Here is a 17764-nt window from a genome sequence, read left to right as displayed (position 1 = left end):
CTGGGAAATGTGGTCGAACTGTCATTTAGACCATGGCTGAATTAACATACTGCACACCGTGGACTACTGAATATTGATATTTTCACAGACATAATGAATAATAAGTGCATTGCATCTTTCAGATAATCTGGTATGTCCTTTCAATGTCGATGCAGAAAAATAACGTTCATATCACAGAAAAGCTAGAATTCCGGTTTTTCCACAAGTCCAAATTAAATCTTCATTACTTCGGTGACGTTAAGGGCATTTAATAACGTTTGTACCTCGAAAGCAAATACTTCCATTAGAGCGAGAGATTGCAATGCGAACTGTCCATTCATATCCCCAGAAGCTTCATTTGAAGGTTAACAGTAATTTCTTAATACTTTTCCTCAATATACCTATAATACATCACGTAACATGAGGAAGGGGGTATTGAAAACGTACTGTAATCAGAATGGTTTTAAAATAATAGTGTCCACAATAGCTTTTATTACGATTAAGTACGAAAAATTAAAACACGTTTTGGATATAAGATGGTAGCACTTAATACAATTTTGCAATTGTTTAAATACATACATACATACATACATACATACATACATACATACATACATACATACATACATACATACATACATACATACATACATACATACATACATACAGAAAGGTTAAATTCACATTCACCAAACAATTCTGAATTTGTAACGGGTGTTCCAGACTATTCCGTAAGCATTAGTTACTTTATACAGCAATGTTCTTCAGACTGCAAAGTGGAGGAGAAACTTTGCAGATCAAAGCTGGCGTGCCACATATTAAGCAACATCTCTTGCCTCCTTGAGCGCAGCGTCGCACGGCAGCGTAATATTACCGTGAGCGTCAGTCAACCCTGTCTTATCCAGCTGTGCTCTCCATGATACCTGCACGACACATCACTGCGATTTAACAAAGGGAGACTTCCTCCAATTGTCATGTATGCTGGATGACAACTAATTGCAGATGCCAATGTACGTCAGGTACAATTTAACGTAGCATTCAATACGACATGCTTTGTTTCGCATTTGTCCTCACTTTCCAAGAATTATAGAAAAGTTTAACGGGTGGTTAAAGTGCATAAACAGTACAACAGACAGGTAATACCACTGCAGAGGGTGAAATATAGCATCAGCCAGAACACTTATCTTAAGCACATTCGCGGGTGCTGACTGCAGTAAATTAAACACAGGGAACTCGTGTAGGCTACTGAAGCATGGTAAGGCAACTAAGTATGTTAAAATGCAAAAGAGCATATTATTCTTCCCTCCATCCCTAGGTATCAGAACAGTTTACTTACTTTGGTGTATTCCGATAAACAACTCGGGTTTTTTTCATTTTGAGTGTAATCTCATGTCTTAAATATATACTTAATTACAAGGGCCGTAAGTACTTTACCAGTTCATAAAAGTTATTTTCTGGTCAACTTTCAAGGCTAAAAGATCAGCTTTAAAATCACCAAGACGGCTTCTAGGTTTATCAGATCGTGTTGAATAATTTTAAAGCCGAGTAGGGCTGCTGGTATCTTCATCGTGCGTGTTGTACGGTTCTGTTCAGAACAGAAAATTATGTGTAAGCCATGAAATCTTACCATTCATTCCGATTAGATAAGAATAGAATGAAAAAGAAATTTAGTTGAAAATGAAAATCAGATATAGAGATCGGTAATTAGATTGAATATTCTTACCGAGTTAAATCTCTTCCCGTTTCTTAAGAACTAAACTTGACTCCAGAATGCACCATTACAAAAAAGTAATAATAATCCATAGTTATTTCTGCACCTCTGTATACCTTCGTGATGTGACCCACTACCTTGTTAATGCTAGAAATGTGATATTTCTGAATAATACAGAATGAAGTACTATCTGTTATCTAAAGCATGAAATATAATAGGAACACTGATTTATAAATGAGCAACTTTAATGTATAGACTGTTTTAGGATCAGGGGATTCAGTTCCAAGTATTGACGATGTGAATATATACTGCTAGAAGTCCCCCGCCCTCATTACAAATATTTTCCCCTGGTCCTGATTATTTCAATCTCAATTCTGATACCTCTTACAAATTCATAGTGAAGAACAACGGAAAACATTTCGACAAAACGAAACCTTCGACATTGGCCATTCATAATCTGTCCTAATAACATGCATTCTTGCCATACAATAATTTAAATTACAACCTCTCAATATGCTGCAGATTTTGAAATGAATTTAAATACAATTCTTAGAATTCTTACATTATCTAATCAAGAAAAATGAAAGATGTGGTTTCTTCGTGAAAAATCTTAGGAAAATCTATCCTCAAATAACTAAGCAAACTTAACTGATAATTTGCACACTGATTTCTGATATAAATTAATAACTATCGTACCTGTTTCAAAAGGAATAATATGTAAAATAACTTGTGATTTGAAACTAAGTTCAACACTCACGCTTTTAACAACAGGGTGCACCTACACTAACATACAGTAGTCTTAACTACACTAAAAGCCATCGTCTTTGCAGTGTGGATGTAAAGGAAACGTTGATTCTGAAACCTGCATAACGCCTACTTTAATGAAGGAAGGAAGCTACAATCATTACAAAACGTAGCGAGTGGGCGCCGTCCAGTCAGGAGAATGCTACACTCCAATAATTTAAAACCGATAAATGTTTCGATTGAGCTTTTTAATTATTCAAGTCTCTCCAGCCCGTACACACTCTCACTTCCTCCCACGCAAACACCACTCCGACTGTGAATCGAACAAAATCCACAATAGTAGTTAATATAGATGTTCTTTAAAAATATATGTATATATTTCAGTTTCAAGTCAACTAACAATAAGTATTCAATTTTCCACAATGTCAACAGATGACTGCTATTCCATCTCTTGTAAGAAATACTATACCTATATGGTATACATTTTCTGAACCGAAGCACAATCGATATAGCAGATATGTGATATGAACTTGGCGTGTGCCAGTTCTTCTTGTTCAAGTGCAGCCCCATCACAGGTCTTTGAAAAGCGGCCGTCTAAATACATAAGTATGGAACGTGAAGCTTTTGAGTTACGTGAACAATTCCTCCGCTTGCACTGTTGAAATAGATCCCGTGTAAGTACATTACAGCGGTTTTTGAATGGCGTAAGCTCCACTTGCACTCACTTACGACAAACAACGCTAAATCTGTGCCAGAACTACTGCAACACTGAACGCTGCAGGGATCATTCAGCTCATTAAGGACACTGGATGCACCGCACGGTACTATCATTATAATACTAACACAAATTCATCGCTAATTGTTGTAATCACATTTAATCGGAAGGAAACCAACACTTACAACTAATTCCGTTTAGTTCACCATAATCAAGGGTATGTCGTTCATTTATTCTGTTAATTATACTTCAACACCAGTCATCCGTATTATCTTCAGCCGGTTGAAAATAGGAAATGTTTCACAGGAATATATGAGGCACCTAAATAATATACAATATACAGGAGGAAGCTATGATAGCAATGAGAGTACTTAGTGAAGGCAAGTGGAGCTGGAGGTGAAAGAGATGGGGCCCAAGTACCCAGCTGCCTACACCTTTTCCATGTTGTCTAACGTATATTTTATAAGTTACATTTAATGAACGAAAGGACAACATGGAAATGATTAGCACTGATACTAAAATAGACTCTTAATACTGTAGTGTAATACTCCTGACTTTAATATAAATAAACTCTCTTCTGGTGTGAATATCACAATTTATGTGGCTACTACTGAAGTTGTCGTGCCCTCAAGTGCGGATCTGCTGTAGAACGAGCAAGATGATCACAGCAGCCAGCCCAAGACTAAGCTGCATAGTGCCTATTCCATGCCGCAAGGAACCACTTGAAGAACACTCCTCCGATCCGGCAGGGTACTTCTCGCAGTGGGTCTGAAAAATAAAAAGAGGGCACAAATAATTAGTGATAATTAGTGATAATCAGTACAGTTGAAGAATTCATAATCATATGAAGCATATTCGAAGTTTTCCACTCATCTGTTTACAAGCACTTTTCACACATAGCCATTTTCATGTATGATAAAGATACGAGAACTACGTAGCAATAAACGCTCTTCCATACATCAAACCAGGTTAGAGGCACAACCAACCCGCTCCCTGCGGTGTAATGTGCAGATTTCCAGTTAGCAAGGACGGGCCGTGCCGACCCAACCCTGCCGGTCTTATTGGTTTACAACCAGAAGGGCATGCGCTGGAAACGAGAGACGCGCCTTATCATCACGGCACTGCGTGCGATAGGCGGCGAGGCCGACTAAGACTTAGTCTTTACTTTGGAGCTCATTATCCGCCCGCCGATTCAGGAGTGGGGTCGACTACTACGAGAGGCAGTTGTCCGAGACACGGCAGGCCATCCGATTGTTTGGTCGGGGGGATAGGCTAGAGGACGTTCCCAGACAGCAGGCAGCTGCCCCGACGCTGCGGACGACGACCACGCAGACTGCCAGGAGGCAGAAGCACAAGCAGGTGGGCACGAACCCACGCTTCTTGGCTCCCCGGAGACAGATGCCCCGGGCGTTCAGAGGCTTTTAAATCAGACATAGCCTGCTAGCGTCTCTTTCACCATGCAGATATCGATGTGCTTCCCACAGGGCAGTGAATGCATACAGACGTCAGCACTGATCGACGCCGCCGCCGCCAACCAGGATGAGGGGCAAGCCGGCATTACGGTGGGTCCACCCGCTACCCAACGGTCATCAGGCCGGGAGGAAGGCCACCAAGGAGGAGGCCTCTTCCAGTGTCGAGAAGACACAGTCACCACCAAGAAGCAGACGCCACCCCCAGAACAGGAGTGAGAATACGACGCCGACCCACCAAGAGGCCACGCAGCCGCAGTCCAAGACTACTCCCAGGGCAGCAGTCGACCGAGGAGCCAATCAGGATAGGACCTCAGCGGGTAGCGGCAGTCAGGTGACACCTGTACGTCCAAGTCGGCAGCTCTTGCAGAGTTTCCGCTGCGTGAGGTGGGGCCACCGCCGGGATAAGTATGGGCTCCTAGTGAGGTGCAACCATTGTGGGGTTGATCACCGCTACACGGCCTGCGCTGCACTTAAGGAGGTGCGCGGGGTGCGCCAACAACGTGCGAGGCGCCATGGCATGGGCAGAGAGGAAGGCAGCCCGGCGTCATGTCCCATGGGCCCCCGCCTATGCGGGCTTGTCCTCATTCTCTGTGATCGGAGAGTGAGTACGAGGGACACAACGGGCGCCGAGCGGTGCGACTGGCCCTAGTGGCTATTGCCGCATGGCTCGGCAACCGGCAAGGCCCGTGCTGGTCACGGCACTACCCAGAAGGACTGATCCCCTGAATAACTGGACTGGCGAGAATTAGGCTTATGACTTGTGCGTGATACCTATTCTCAGCTAACGCAATTACCTGGACCTTTCCAGACCCACATCCTTACATGTGCTATTTACAGGTTTTACATGCAGGCATTTTTCTATTTCTGTCTATGTAGTTTTGTCCTGACCCATATTATTACCCGATTACACCGCTATTGATACCCATCACCACTTCTGGCCTGGTAGCATGTTGAGCATGGGGATAGGGGCATACTCCTGTAGTATCACACTCCCAAGCATCCCTGCTATCTTTTTCTTCTTAGAACTAGTAGCATGTCGGAGGCTATATAGATTTGAGTCGATCGCCACGCGGGGAGAGCGGTCTTCGCCACCACTCGAAATTTAAAAAAAATTGTAAAAAAAGTTATGCTGGCCTCACGCTTGAACATTAATATTACCACCCCTCCGGAACCGCACCACCCAGCGTGATCGACTCAACTAGCCATTCGTGCTTCCCCCCCGACCCGATTAACAAGCATTCGACACCCCAGCCATCTAGTCGTAGCACACATCCTTTCTGAGTCCGAAAATTTCACACCGCACATTATTTTATTGATATATATTATACAATTTTATTGTGGTTTATACGACATATACAAAGAATACAAATCCATACGATATGTCCTTTTTGAGTAAACCTCCGACTATATCGTCGCTGTTCGGGCATAATGTCGTATCTTCCAATGCTCTCCCTATCCATTATTTTCCATAAGACTGGTCAAGCCCCCCAGTCATATATGGATATTCAGTCCATCAGAACAATGTTCGTTGTGATCATTTTCCTCCGCTTATGTGTAAAGGAAAATGAACCTTACTATACCGCACTCTATGAATGTATGTTTGCACGTCTTGCTTACGCACTCCTACAGTGTAATGCACTTAAGGTTAATTTTTCTTTACACGCTAGCATACGAAAATGAACACAACGAAAATTGTTCTGATGGACTGCATATCCATATGAGGCTGGGAAGCGTGACTGGTCTGAAGGAAGATAATGGATAGAAAGAACATTATGATATGACCCTTTGTCCGAACAGCGATGGTATATTCTACTTAGCAAGAAATTACATACGAAATGCTATTGTATCTTATCAACGCTTTGTCGAAGTAATGATGAAACAAACATCCGGGACAAACGTACGGCACACAGACAAGCGTAAGCTGTTTCGCAAGATTTCATCAAATAATCTCACACGCAACCGTGGCTTGTGGTTTCATTACAGAGAAAAACCTCTCACAAAAATATGTCGAACCAAATATTGACAGAGCTTTAGCAGCCTCGTAATGGAGGCGTGGAAAGTTCGTAAAATTATTTCGTACTTTTGCGCGAAGGCGTGCGATACACTGGAGATCGATAAGTTCAATCTACAAGTGAACAGGAGCATCACCGACTGAATGGTCTCGCAAATGTTTGTAGAAGAGGAGGAGATAGAATATTGCCGCAGCCGTGTTGAAACATCGGATCCCGTGACATCTCCTAAGTTAAGCAACATTGGGCGTGGTCAAGATTTGGATGGGTTGCCACGCGGTTTTGGTGGGGGTAAGGGAATGGAGGAACGGAACTGGCCACCCTACCGTACGTAAACTCCGGCTCAGGCACACCTCCGCGGAGGTTCGGACCTGACTTCGGGCAGAATACAACCTTATCGTTATCTTAGAATATTAATATATTGCAATTGTTCTGCAAATTGTTCCTTGAAATCTACGATTACTGAAACATACTCTTCAAATGCAGCACATTCACGAACAGAGTCCAACGTTGCAGAATGCGCTGCGTTTCCGCACTTGAGCAGGCTTTCCCTAAGTTCAAGTTTTCTAATGTACGCGTCCACTTTCTCGACCATATCAGATATTACATTTTTTACCTGGCATAACAATGTTGAGAGCATTCATTTGATTGTTAATAACTATGAACGCAAGGTGCGCTACACACTGAGGATCTTCCAGTTTTGAAAAATATTTGTGTCTCTCATTTAAGAAGTTCACTATCGCGAGTCTCGACAAAAAGTACCGGTTTAAAATGCGGCTAAGCCATCGGACATCACTATGTTACATGAAGTCATCATACTCTTCGTCGTCTTCTCTCAGAAATTTCCGAAACTGCCGGTGCGTCAAGGCGTAGTTGTTTACAGTGCGTGCAGCAACTCCCATGCATCTAACTTGGCTGACTTCACACAGAGCACTTGTTAGTGCAAAATGCAATGAACGCCGGGCAACGTGGTCTTATTTCGCCCAAGTTTGTTTCGTAACAAGGCAATGGAACCCTTTTTGCTGCCTCGCATTGCCGGTGCACCATCCGTCGTAACTGATACCAATGCAAACCGACTGCATCGATGACTTCGTCTACGGCTCCAAGGATTTCTATACCTGTGGTGGTGCTGTTAATGGACACTATATCTAAAATGTCCTCTGTACCACGGAGGTAACTGTCCACTCCTCGAAAAAAAAAAAAAAAAAAAAAAAAACCTAGCCGTGCAGTATCCGATATGTCTGTGCACTCATCCAAGGCGATTGAAAAGCTGACGAAATCCTTGCAACGCATTGATTAATTGTCGACGTATTTGTACATCACTAGCCATCGCACAATGCGACGTGCCACTGTTTTGGCGAGAAGGACGGACATTTTCAAACTTGCTGGCTTCTGTGGGCAGAGAAATTTTACTATATCAACCAAACACTATTTCAACATTTTGCTATCCGCAAATGGCTTCCCCAATCACGCTATTTTCCGCGCTATGTTGTAACTGTCTATTTATCCCGGTATTTCGAGGTCATCTTCCTGAACGTAGGAGAGAAGGGCACTATTGAACATACTGCGCTTATATGCCACAGAAGATTGAATCTTAAAATATGTTTTCAAATGCTTAACTTACGACGGAATCTGCCTGCTAACTGCAATCACGTGTTTTCAGATCCCTAAGCCTTGCTTCACGTTCTTCGCCTACTAACGTGTCATATTTTTCTTCGTTTTTTAAATTTCGTGTGGCTATTTCTTGCTGAGTTCAGCCCTTGTAAGGCAGACCCTCCGATGAGGGTGGGCGGCACCTACCATATGTAGGTACCTGCGTGTTATTGTGGTGGAGGATAGTGTTGTGTGTGGTGTGTGAGTTGCAGGGATATGGGGGACAGCACAAACACCCAGCCCCCGGGCCATTGGAATTAACCAATGAAGGTTAAAATCCCCGACCCGGCCGGGAATCGAACACGGGACCCTCTGAACCGAAGGCCAGTACGCTGACCATTCAGCCAACGAGTCGGACATTCTTCTTCGTGGAAAGTATTATAGTGACTCTCGAAAGTAAATTTCCGGTGTCCGCCGATAGTGCGCATAATGAACATTTAGAAGTGTTTCCGTCGGGCGTAAAAAGAACTGCAATTCCCAGTCCGTTTTAGAGGACAGAAAATTTTCGTCACTTCTCTTTCTTTTTATGTGCTTTGCATAATGCGTGTGCAACAGCACTTCCAACGAACTGCCGTCCTGAACCATGTATGGTATGTTCCCTAATACAATACACTTGGCCAACTGTACGGTCAGTGCTCCCCACCACATTACGTGTCTCGCTCCGAGAGCGGACACGTCTACCGAGCTCTCTCCACGCGTGCGAAGTCAGCGTGCGGCAACTGCACACACTGAACTGTGCAGCGTTTGGGCACCGCTGATCTAAGGCTTCTCCTTCAGGCAAAGACACGGGATCCAGGCAAACGGAGTGAAAAGAGTGAGTGATTGTTTCAAGGAACATGTTGCACAAGAACTAAATGAAAATCCTGAAAGAAACAACAGGTGAAGAGTGGACAGTTCTGAAGAATGAGATCAGTATGACTGCTGAAAAAGTATGAGAGGAAAGACAATATCAAGCAAGAATGAATGGATAACCAAGGAGACATTAGATCCGACTGACGAAAAGCGAAAGTAATAATAATAATAATAATAATAATAATAATAATAATAATAATAATAATAATAATAATAATAATAATAATAATAGCTTGATATCCCAAAAACTACTTTTATGGTTTTCGGATACACCTAGGTGCCGGCATTTAATCCCGCAGGAGTTCTTTAACGTGCCAGTAAGTCTACCGACACGAGGCTGACATGTTTGTACACCTTCAAATATCACCGCACTGAGCCAGGTTCGAACCTCCAAAGTTGGTGTCAGAAGGCTAGCGCTTCAACCATTCGAGCCACTCAACCCGGCGCGGCGAAAGTAGAGAGAATGCAAAGAAATGAGGACAGAAGAGCAGCAAAAACAAATAATGTCCATTTTAAACACAGTACTAGGAAAAGGAAACCTTCGCATTTTTCTTTTTGTCAAAGAAAAACGGGGAAGCCATGTTCCCTTTCTTTCTACACCAGTTATGACACGCTTGAATCCTTGGTTCCTCTTATAGGATGCGCTTGTGAATGGTCGGCTGTTGAGAGTGCTCTTGCATTATCGTAGTTATGTCCGGCTCCATGGCTAAATGGTTAGCGTGCTGGCCTTTGGTCACAGGGGTCCCGGGTTCGATTCCCGGCAGGGTCGGGAATTTTAACCATCATTGGTTAATTTCACTGGCACTGGGGCTGGGTGTATGTGTCGTCTTCATCATAATTTCATCCTCATCACGACGCGCAGGTCACCTACGGGTGTCAAATCGAAAGACCTGCACCTGGCGAGCCGAACATGTCTTCGGACACTCCCGGCACAAAAAGCCATACGCGATTTCATCGTAGTTATAAAGTAGTTAAAACCTATTGAAACTGTTTAATTTTTTTTTTGTGTGTGTGTGTGTGTGTGTGTGTGTGTATGTGAGCGAGATATCCATTACGAGCTGTTTATATATTTGTGTTTAGTGCTTGTTGGTAGAAATTGGGAGTAGTGATATTTATTTGAATTTTATAACAAGTAGTTCAGTTGGTGTCCAGTAGATTACATTTTCTAGGTTAAGTAGGCTAGCTAGGTGCACTTTATTTCGAATTTAGGTTTAGGTAATAATATTAAATCTTCTTTGAAGTTATTTTTAAATATCTGTAGGTACGTTGGTATAATACTTACAAAGGCAGATTATAATAAGGAGTTGTAACTTCCGCAGCTTTTCAGGTGTTTCGTATAGACTATTTTTCAAAATATCACGAAGGTAATAATTTATTCAATTAAATAACAAGATACGCCTGTAAACTTCGATTTAAGAAAAAAGTTAAAGAAGAAACACGGTATTGCTTTCTTTTCTTTACAAGTTATTTTACGTCGAACCGACACAGATAGGTTTTATGGCGACGATAGGACAGGAAGGGCTAGGATGGGGAGGTAATCGGCCGTGGCCTTCATCATGTACAGGCTTGGCGTAAAAATAGGGATCACTGAAAACCATCTTCAGGACTGCCGACAGTGGGGTTTGAACCCACTATCTGCTGAATACTGGATACTGGCGGTATTTAAGCGACTGAAGCTATGGAGCTCGGTACACGGCATTTAACTCGATAATTACTCAACAGTCTTTGGATTGTTGAAGACTTTCTGCTGCATTCCAACGAGATCAATGACAATATTGTTGCTGAATAATAAATATACGAATCAGTTGATTACTGTATTCCGATGATTTGTAGACATTACATCTTCGTTTATTCATCGAGTAAAAGTTGATAGTCAAATTCCTATATTAAGCTCAACTACCCGGCTTAGTTGACAAATTATTATAGACACCCTCTTGTTTTAAAGCATTTAAGGACACGTTTACTCTCCGTCCTGCGTATAAGGGAAAATAATAGTAATCCACCAGCTGTGAAAATCATATAACACATTTCAGTTGAGAATTGTAGTGTAAAAACGGTATATTTATACAGTATCTTGCCTGCTATATTCGTATGTATCTTTGGTGTGTATCTATTAGAGCATAGTAGGATAAAACAGTACCGGTACATATAATAATCTGTCTACGCGTTTAGCTTTGTTGGTAATTTTTTGAATAGTTCTTGCGAATTACAAAGTTGCAATTATAATTTCTGTTTGTTCTTAGACCGGGCGAGTTGGCCGTGCGCGTAGAGGCGCGCGGCTGTGAGCTTGCATCCGGGAGATAGTAGGTTCGAATCCCACTATCGGCAGCCCTGAAAATGGCTTTCCGTGGTTTCCCATTTTCACACCAGGCAAATGCTGGGGCTGTACCTTAATTAAGGCCACGGCCGCTTCCTTCCAACTCCTAGGCCTTTCCCATCCCATCGTCGCCATAAGACCTATCTGTGTCGGTGCGACGTAAAGCCCCTAGCAAAAAAAAAAGTTTGTTCTTAGTAGTAACATATTGTAATTGGGATACGTATGAACGCAGTTTAAAATTGATGTAGTGTACCGCTATTGTAGTAGACCAACCTTATTAGAAATTATGGTGCTTATTCTATTGTAAATTATTTGTGTAGTATAGAAGTATCTGTAGGAATTAACGGCAGTGTAGCCAGACATTAAGGAGTATGAAGGAGATAATTAGGAGTCCCTCAGAAGATGGGAAGGAAGGTAGACCTCCCTCAAACAATGTACAGGATAGTGTAGGTATAAAAGAGGGATGGAAAGGAAAGAGGGGAACTGTAGAAGTCAGGTGGTCGAATTTTCTAAAGGGAAGGAAATTGCAGGTTAAGGGCTGTATTCAGGATCAGAATTCAGGACAGGTGCCTGTAAGAAATCGGTACGAGTCGCTGCAGGTAGAACAACAGAAGGAAGAAGAGGACCAGGGAACTCTTGCTGAGAAGTGTGGAAGGAAGAGGAAGGTAAAAGATAGACAAGTGAAATCTAGAGTAGACGATATGAACAGACAGGTGGAACAGGGACTTGGAGGGGGGCGGGGGAAGAAAGCGAGGATGAAGTAGCTTCTGCAGCTGTCAGGAAATATAGGGCTGAAAAAGAGGGGAGGGGATCAAGGAAGGTGACTAGGGTTGAGGCTCTGGACATGGAGGATTCCATTATTAGATATGTGGTGAAAGTGTGTGGAGGAAAGGGAACCAGAGTAGAGTGTTATCCAGGAATTAGGTTGAAGCAGATGTTGAAGGAAGTAGAAGAGAAGGGAAAGGAGAGGGTGGTAGTGTTTCCCGTTGGTACCAACAACGTAAGGCAAGCCGGTATAAGTACCTACATAAGGAGTTCAAAAAATTAGGGGGACACGATTTTGACCGTATGCCGTGCTCCACAATACAATACCCCACACCCAGGCATATTACCAACTAAACCTTTATTCTTTACCGTTGAAGTATACAAAAGAACATCGATGGATTCGCGTTCATTTTCATAACACAATGGAAAGTCCAAATAGGGGCAAAAACAAAGTGATAACAGTCCTCCAGGGTGGATTCTTATCACAGATGGAGAGCTTCAGTATGTGGGTATGTCCTCCACAAGCATTTATCACAGCTTGGCACCTACGTGGCATGGTCCGTGTAAGTCGACGGATGTCACGTTGCGTTATCGGGTCCCATTCTTCAATGAGAGCTTGTTTGAGGTCTTGGAGAGTCTGTGGTGTAACAGGACGCCCACAAAAAATTTTACCAAGCCTATCCCACACATGCTCGATGGGAGTACGGTCGGGACTCACTGCTGGCCGTACCATCTCTTGAATGTCCAGTTATAGCAAGGCAGCTCTGGTCATGCGCGCTATATGAACCGGGGAATTGTCGTGCATGATTACGAACTCAGGGCTAACACCGAATGCAGAAAACAACACATGATGTAGCAGTATCTGCTCGATGTACCCCGCAGCGGTAAGATTACCACGGACGACGACAATATCCGTACGGCCATCACTACTGGTGCCAGCCCACACCATCACAGAACCTTGTCCGAATCGGACGCCTTCCTGGACAGCATTTGGAATGTACTGCTCACCACGGCGTTTCCATACACGTTGACGTCCATCAGACTGTCAGGGTAAATCTGGACTCGTCTGTGAACAACACAGGTCCCCATTGGCGAAGTTGCCAGGTGACGTGGGTACGGGCAAACAGAAGGCGAGCTGCGCGATGTTGCTGCGTTAAACGGGACAGTCAAACAGGACGTATAGGTCGCAAGGGCACTTTTATTAACCTGCTCTTTACTGTCCAGTCAGAAGCCGTGACTCCAGTGACCCTCCTGAGGTCTTGTTGCAGTTCTCTGGCAGTTGCTGAACGAGCCGCAACGCACAACTTGTCAGATATCGGTCATTGTTGTGGGGTTGTCATGCGTCCACGACCTTGTCCAACCCTCCTTGCGAACTGGCCTGTCTCACTGTAGCGATTCCACAAGCGGTGAATAACTGATGGAGAGACATTGATATCCGCAGCAACACAACGAAAGGTCCACACTTCCTGGATCAAAGTGACGGTCCTTGGAAACTGAACCTCGTTAAGATGTCTCACGGGATGTGCTGGTTGACGAAAAACGTGCTCTAATGACCGCAGTAGTCTGTGTACCTCACAGCGACACACGGACGCACCCTTATTCACTTTGTTTTGAAGGGTCACCTGGTAGTTTAATGCATGACTACGCCTACAAATGGAGTATGACATCGATTTGACGTACCCTGAGTAGCTAATGTCTCAGGGTACGCTATACGACCATTGGAACCCCATTGGAACATACCAGACGTTACAAAGTATGTTCACCTAATTATAACTGTGTAGTTGGGGATGTGTGGGATCTGGTAAATGCAGCACGAGTGAATTTTAAGGAAGCGGAGATTGTTATCATTGGAATACTGTGTAAGAGGGATACTGACTGGATGGTGATTGGGGATTTAAATGAGACTATGGAGTGGGTATGTGGGAAACAGAGTGAGATTTCTAGATCCTAATGAGTGGGTAGGAGATGGGGATCTGTGCTAGATGCCTTTCACTTAAACCGCAAGGGTACGTATAAGTTAGGAAATTTGTTTAGAGGTGTTATAGGGAGGTACATTCGGGGAAACGGGGTGGTCTAGAGAGCGGTTACAAGGGTGCAGGAATCTGGAAGTCAAGTAGTGATGACATAAAATGTTGTGTTGAACTGCAGAAGTGCTTTAAAGAAAGGAATAGAATTAATTAATTCAACAGATATATACTTATCAGATATTGTTATAGGAGTTGAATCATAGCTGAGAAATGATATAATGGATGCAGAAATTTTCTCAGGAAACTGGAGTGTGTATTGTAGATATAGGATAGGAATGGTAGGAGGGGAATATTCATTCTGATGGAAGAAGGATTTGTAAGCTACGAATAAGTTAAAGTTAACAAATATGATATTCTACTTGTAAGGCTCATTTCCAATTATACTTATCAACTTGATGCCTTTGCAGTGTACAGACAGGGAAAGGGTAGCGCTGACGCTGATTCAGAATTACTTGATAAGATGATCAGCTATGTGGGAAACGACATGGAATGGAACGCGAATGTAGCCGGTGATCTCAATTTACCAAATGTCAAGTTGGAAGGTAATGCGAAAGACATGAAGTATGACTAACAAATAGCAAATAAGTTAATATAGGAAGGAGAGCTGATTCAGAAAGTGATAGAACCAATCAGGGGGAAGAATATACTGGACGTGGTGCTGGTAAATCCAGATGAGCTCTGTAAAGCAACCGAACTCTAGATGGTATTAGTGATCACAAAGCTGTTTTTGTCGTACTTATAAATAAATGTATAGAGCAGATAGTCTCAAAAGTAGGACTATAAGGCAGTACTATATGGCTGATAACGCAGGCATGAGGGAGTTTATTAAAAGTAACTATGATCGGTGGAAAATAGTAAATCAAAATGTAAACAAACTCTAGCATGAGTTTAATGCAATTGCTGAGGAATGTGAAAACAGGTTTGTACCTTTAAATGTGGTAAGGAATATGAAACGCCCACCTTATTATTACAGAGAAATAAAGAGACTAAGGAGGAGGTGCAGTTTGGAAGGAAATAGAGTTAGAAGTGCCTGTGGAAGTAAGGAGAAATCGAAGGAACTTACTAGGTAACAATCTAGTAAAGAAGCCAGCTAAGGATAACATAATGGCAAGCATAATTGGCAGTCATACAAATTTTAGTGAAAAATGGAAGGGTATGTAGAGGTATTTTAAGGCAGAAACAGGTTCCAAGAAGTCCATGTGTATGTGAGGATCTTCAAAAGGGAGAAGTATTCAATCAGCAGTATGTGAAGACTGTTCGTTACAAGTAAAATGACCCGATAGAGGAGGTGACTAATGCTAAAGAAGTATTAAATTAACCTACGATATCAATGACATTTACAGGAAGTTACAAAAGTTGAACACTAGAAAAGCAGCTGGAATTGATAAGATTTCTGCGGATATACTAAAGACAACGTGTTGGGATATAGTACCATATCTGAAGTACTTATCTGATTATTGTTTGCATGAAGGAGCTATACCAAATGAACGGAGAGTTGCTATAGCAGCTCCTGTATACAAGGGAAAGGGTGATGGACATAAGGCTAAAAATTACAGGACAGTCAGTATGACATGTATTGCATGGAAGCTTCGGGAAAGCATTCTTTCTGATTATAGTATACATGTTTGCGAAATCTATAACTGGTTCAATAAAAGGCAGTTCGGGTTTAGGAAAGGTTATTCAACTTAAGCTCAACTAGTAAGATTCCAGCAAGATATAGCAGATATCATGCATCCAGGAGGTCAAATGGACTGTATCGCATTGACCTATCTAAGGCATTTGATAGGGTGGATTATGGGAGACTACTGGGAAAAATGAATACAACTGGACTAGAGAAAAGAGTGACTGAAGAAGTGGCTATATTTCTAGAAAATAGATCCTAGAGAATTAGAGTAGGCGAAGCTTTATCTGTCCCGGTAATAATTAAGAGTGGAATTCCTGAAGGTAGTATTACTGGACCTTTACATTTTGTTATATGTATCTAAATGTTATGAGTAAATAAGTGGAATCACAAATAAGGCTTTTTGAGGATGATGTTATTCTGTATAGAGTAATAAATAAGTTAAAAGATTGTGACCAACTGCAAAATGACCTCCATAATGTTGTGAGATGGACAGCAGGCAATGGTGTTGTGATAAACGGGGTTAAAAGTCAGGTTAAGTTTCAAAAATAGGAAAGAAAATTCCTCTCAATTTTAATTACTGCGTTGATGGGGTGAAAGTTCCTTATGGGGATCACTGTAAGTACCTAGGTGTTAATATAAGGAAAGATCTTCATTCAGGCAATCACATTAATGGGATTGTAAATAAAGGGTACAGATCTCTGCGCATGGTTATGAGGGTGTTTAGGGGTTGTAGTAAAGATGTAAAGGAGAGAGCATACAAGTTTCTGGTAAGACCACACAGAGAATCGTTCCAGTGTATGGAACCTCAGCAGGATTACTTGATTCAAGAACCGGAAAAATCCAATGAAAAGCAACTCTATTTGTTCTGGGAGATTTACGACAAAAGTGTGGTGTTACAAAAATGTCGCGAAGTTTGGGCTGGGAAGACTTGGGAGAAAGAATACGAGCTGCTCGACTGAGTGGTATGTTCCGAGCTATCAGTGGAGAGACGGCGTGGAATGATATTAGTAGACGAGTACGTTTGTGTGGTGTGTTTAATAGTAGGAAAGATCACAATATGAAGATAAAGTTGAATTCAAGGGGACAAATTGGGGTAAATATTCGTATATAGGAAGGGGAGTTAGGGATTGGAATAACTTACCAAGGGAGATGTTCAATAAATTTCCAATTTCTTTTAAATCATTCAAGAAAAGGCTTGGAAAACAACAGATAGGGAATTTGCCACCTGGTCGACTTCCCTAAATGCAGATCTTTAGTGATTGAGTGATACATGCCGTACCTTGTAGAGTTCTGCAAATTGGATTAACTTACAGGAATCACTAACTGCAAATTTTAATATTTTGCTCCTGTAAGTTCTGCGGACATTGCTGCAGTTCGTACGAAGGCAAACTTTGTCGCAGAACACTGCCAGTGCTTGATAGAGCCCATTACATACGTTAAGAGCTCCACCTACCTAACTGCAAATCTCTTGTATGGGGATTTAGAAAAGCTAATGTCTCATTTCAGGAGGCTGGAGTTGGGTATGATATCCATTGCCACGAGGACTGCATTAGACGGACTTGGAACCACTTAAGCAGCTGCTAAGGCATCGTTCATGCAAGTGGTTACAAAATTGTTGCTGAAACTTAAAACCCCTGATATCTCAAGATTCATCGAAGTGCAAATTCGAAGGACTAGGAGTGTTGGACTCCATACCAATTTTTGTTAAGGGAAGTGAACCCCTGCCTTCTCCCTGTCTTCGAGAAATCCAGGGAATGGATCAACAAGAAATGGTGTCTGTTTTCTGCAAGTTAACGAACTGCGTTACAGGTCCCTAATGGTACGAGATGAGACGAAATGTAATGACAATTAAAATTTCAAAATCATCCACTTACCAGAATTCAAAACATGATAATG

The 17764-nt window shown here is 42.3% G+C and overlaps 1 protein-coding gene across 1 annotated transcript in view; it reads right to left on the bottom strand.

The window, feature by feature from the left end:
- Nucleotides 1-629: 629 nt before the first annotated feature.
- Nucleotides 630-17764, bottom strand: part of LOC136863582 (uncharacterized) — a 153871-nt gene continuing 136736 nt past the window's right edge. The window contains exon 5 of the mRNA XM_067139961.2: nt 630-3917. Within this exon, the coding sequence (XP_066996062.2) occupies nt 3777-3917 (141 nt within the window). The 3' untranslated portion in view covers nt 630-3776. The remainder of the gene's footprint in view (nt 3918-17764) is intronic.

Source organism: Anabrus simplex, chromosome 2 (assembly GCF_040414725.1).
Source record: "Anabrus simplex isolate iqAnaSimp1 chromosome 2, ASM4041472v1, whole genome shotgun sequence".
In the NCBI taxonomy this organism is placed as follows: domain Eukaryota; kingdom Metazoa; phylum Arthropoda; class Insecta; order Orthoptera; family Tettigoniidae; genus Anabrus; species Anabrus simplex.
Note: the sequence above shows the minus strand (reverse complement) of the source record. Positions and strands in the feature narration are given on the sequence as shown.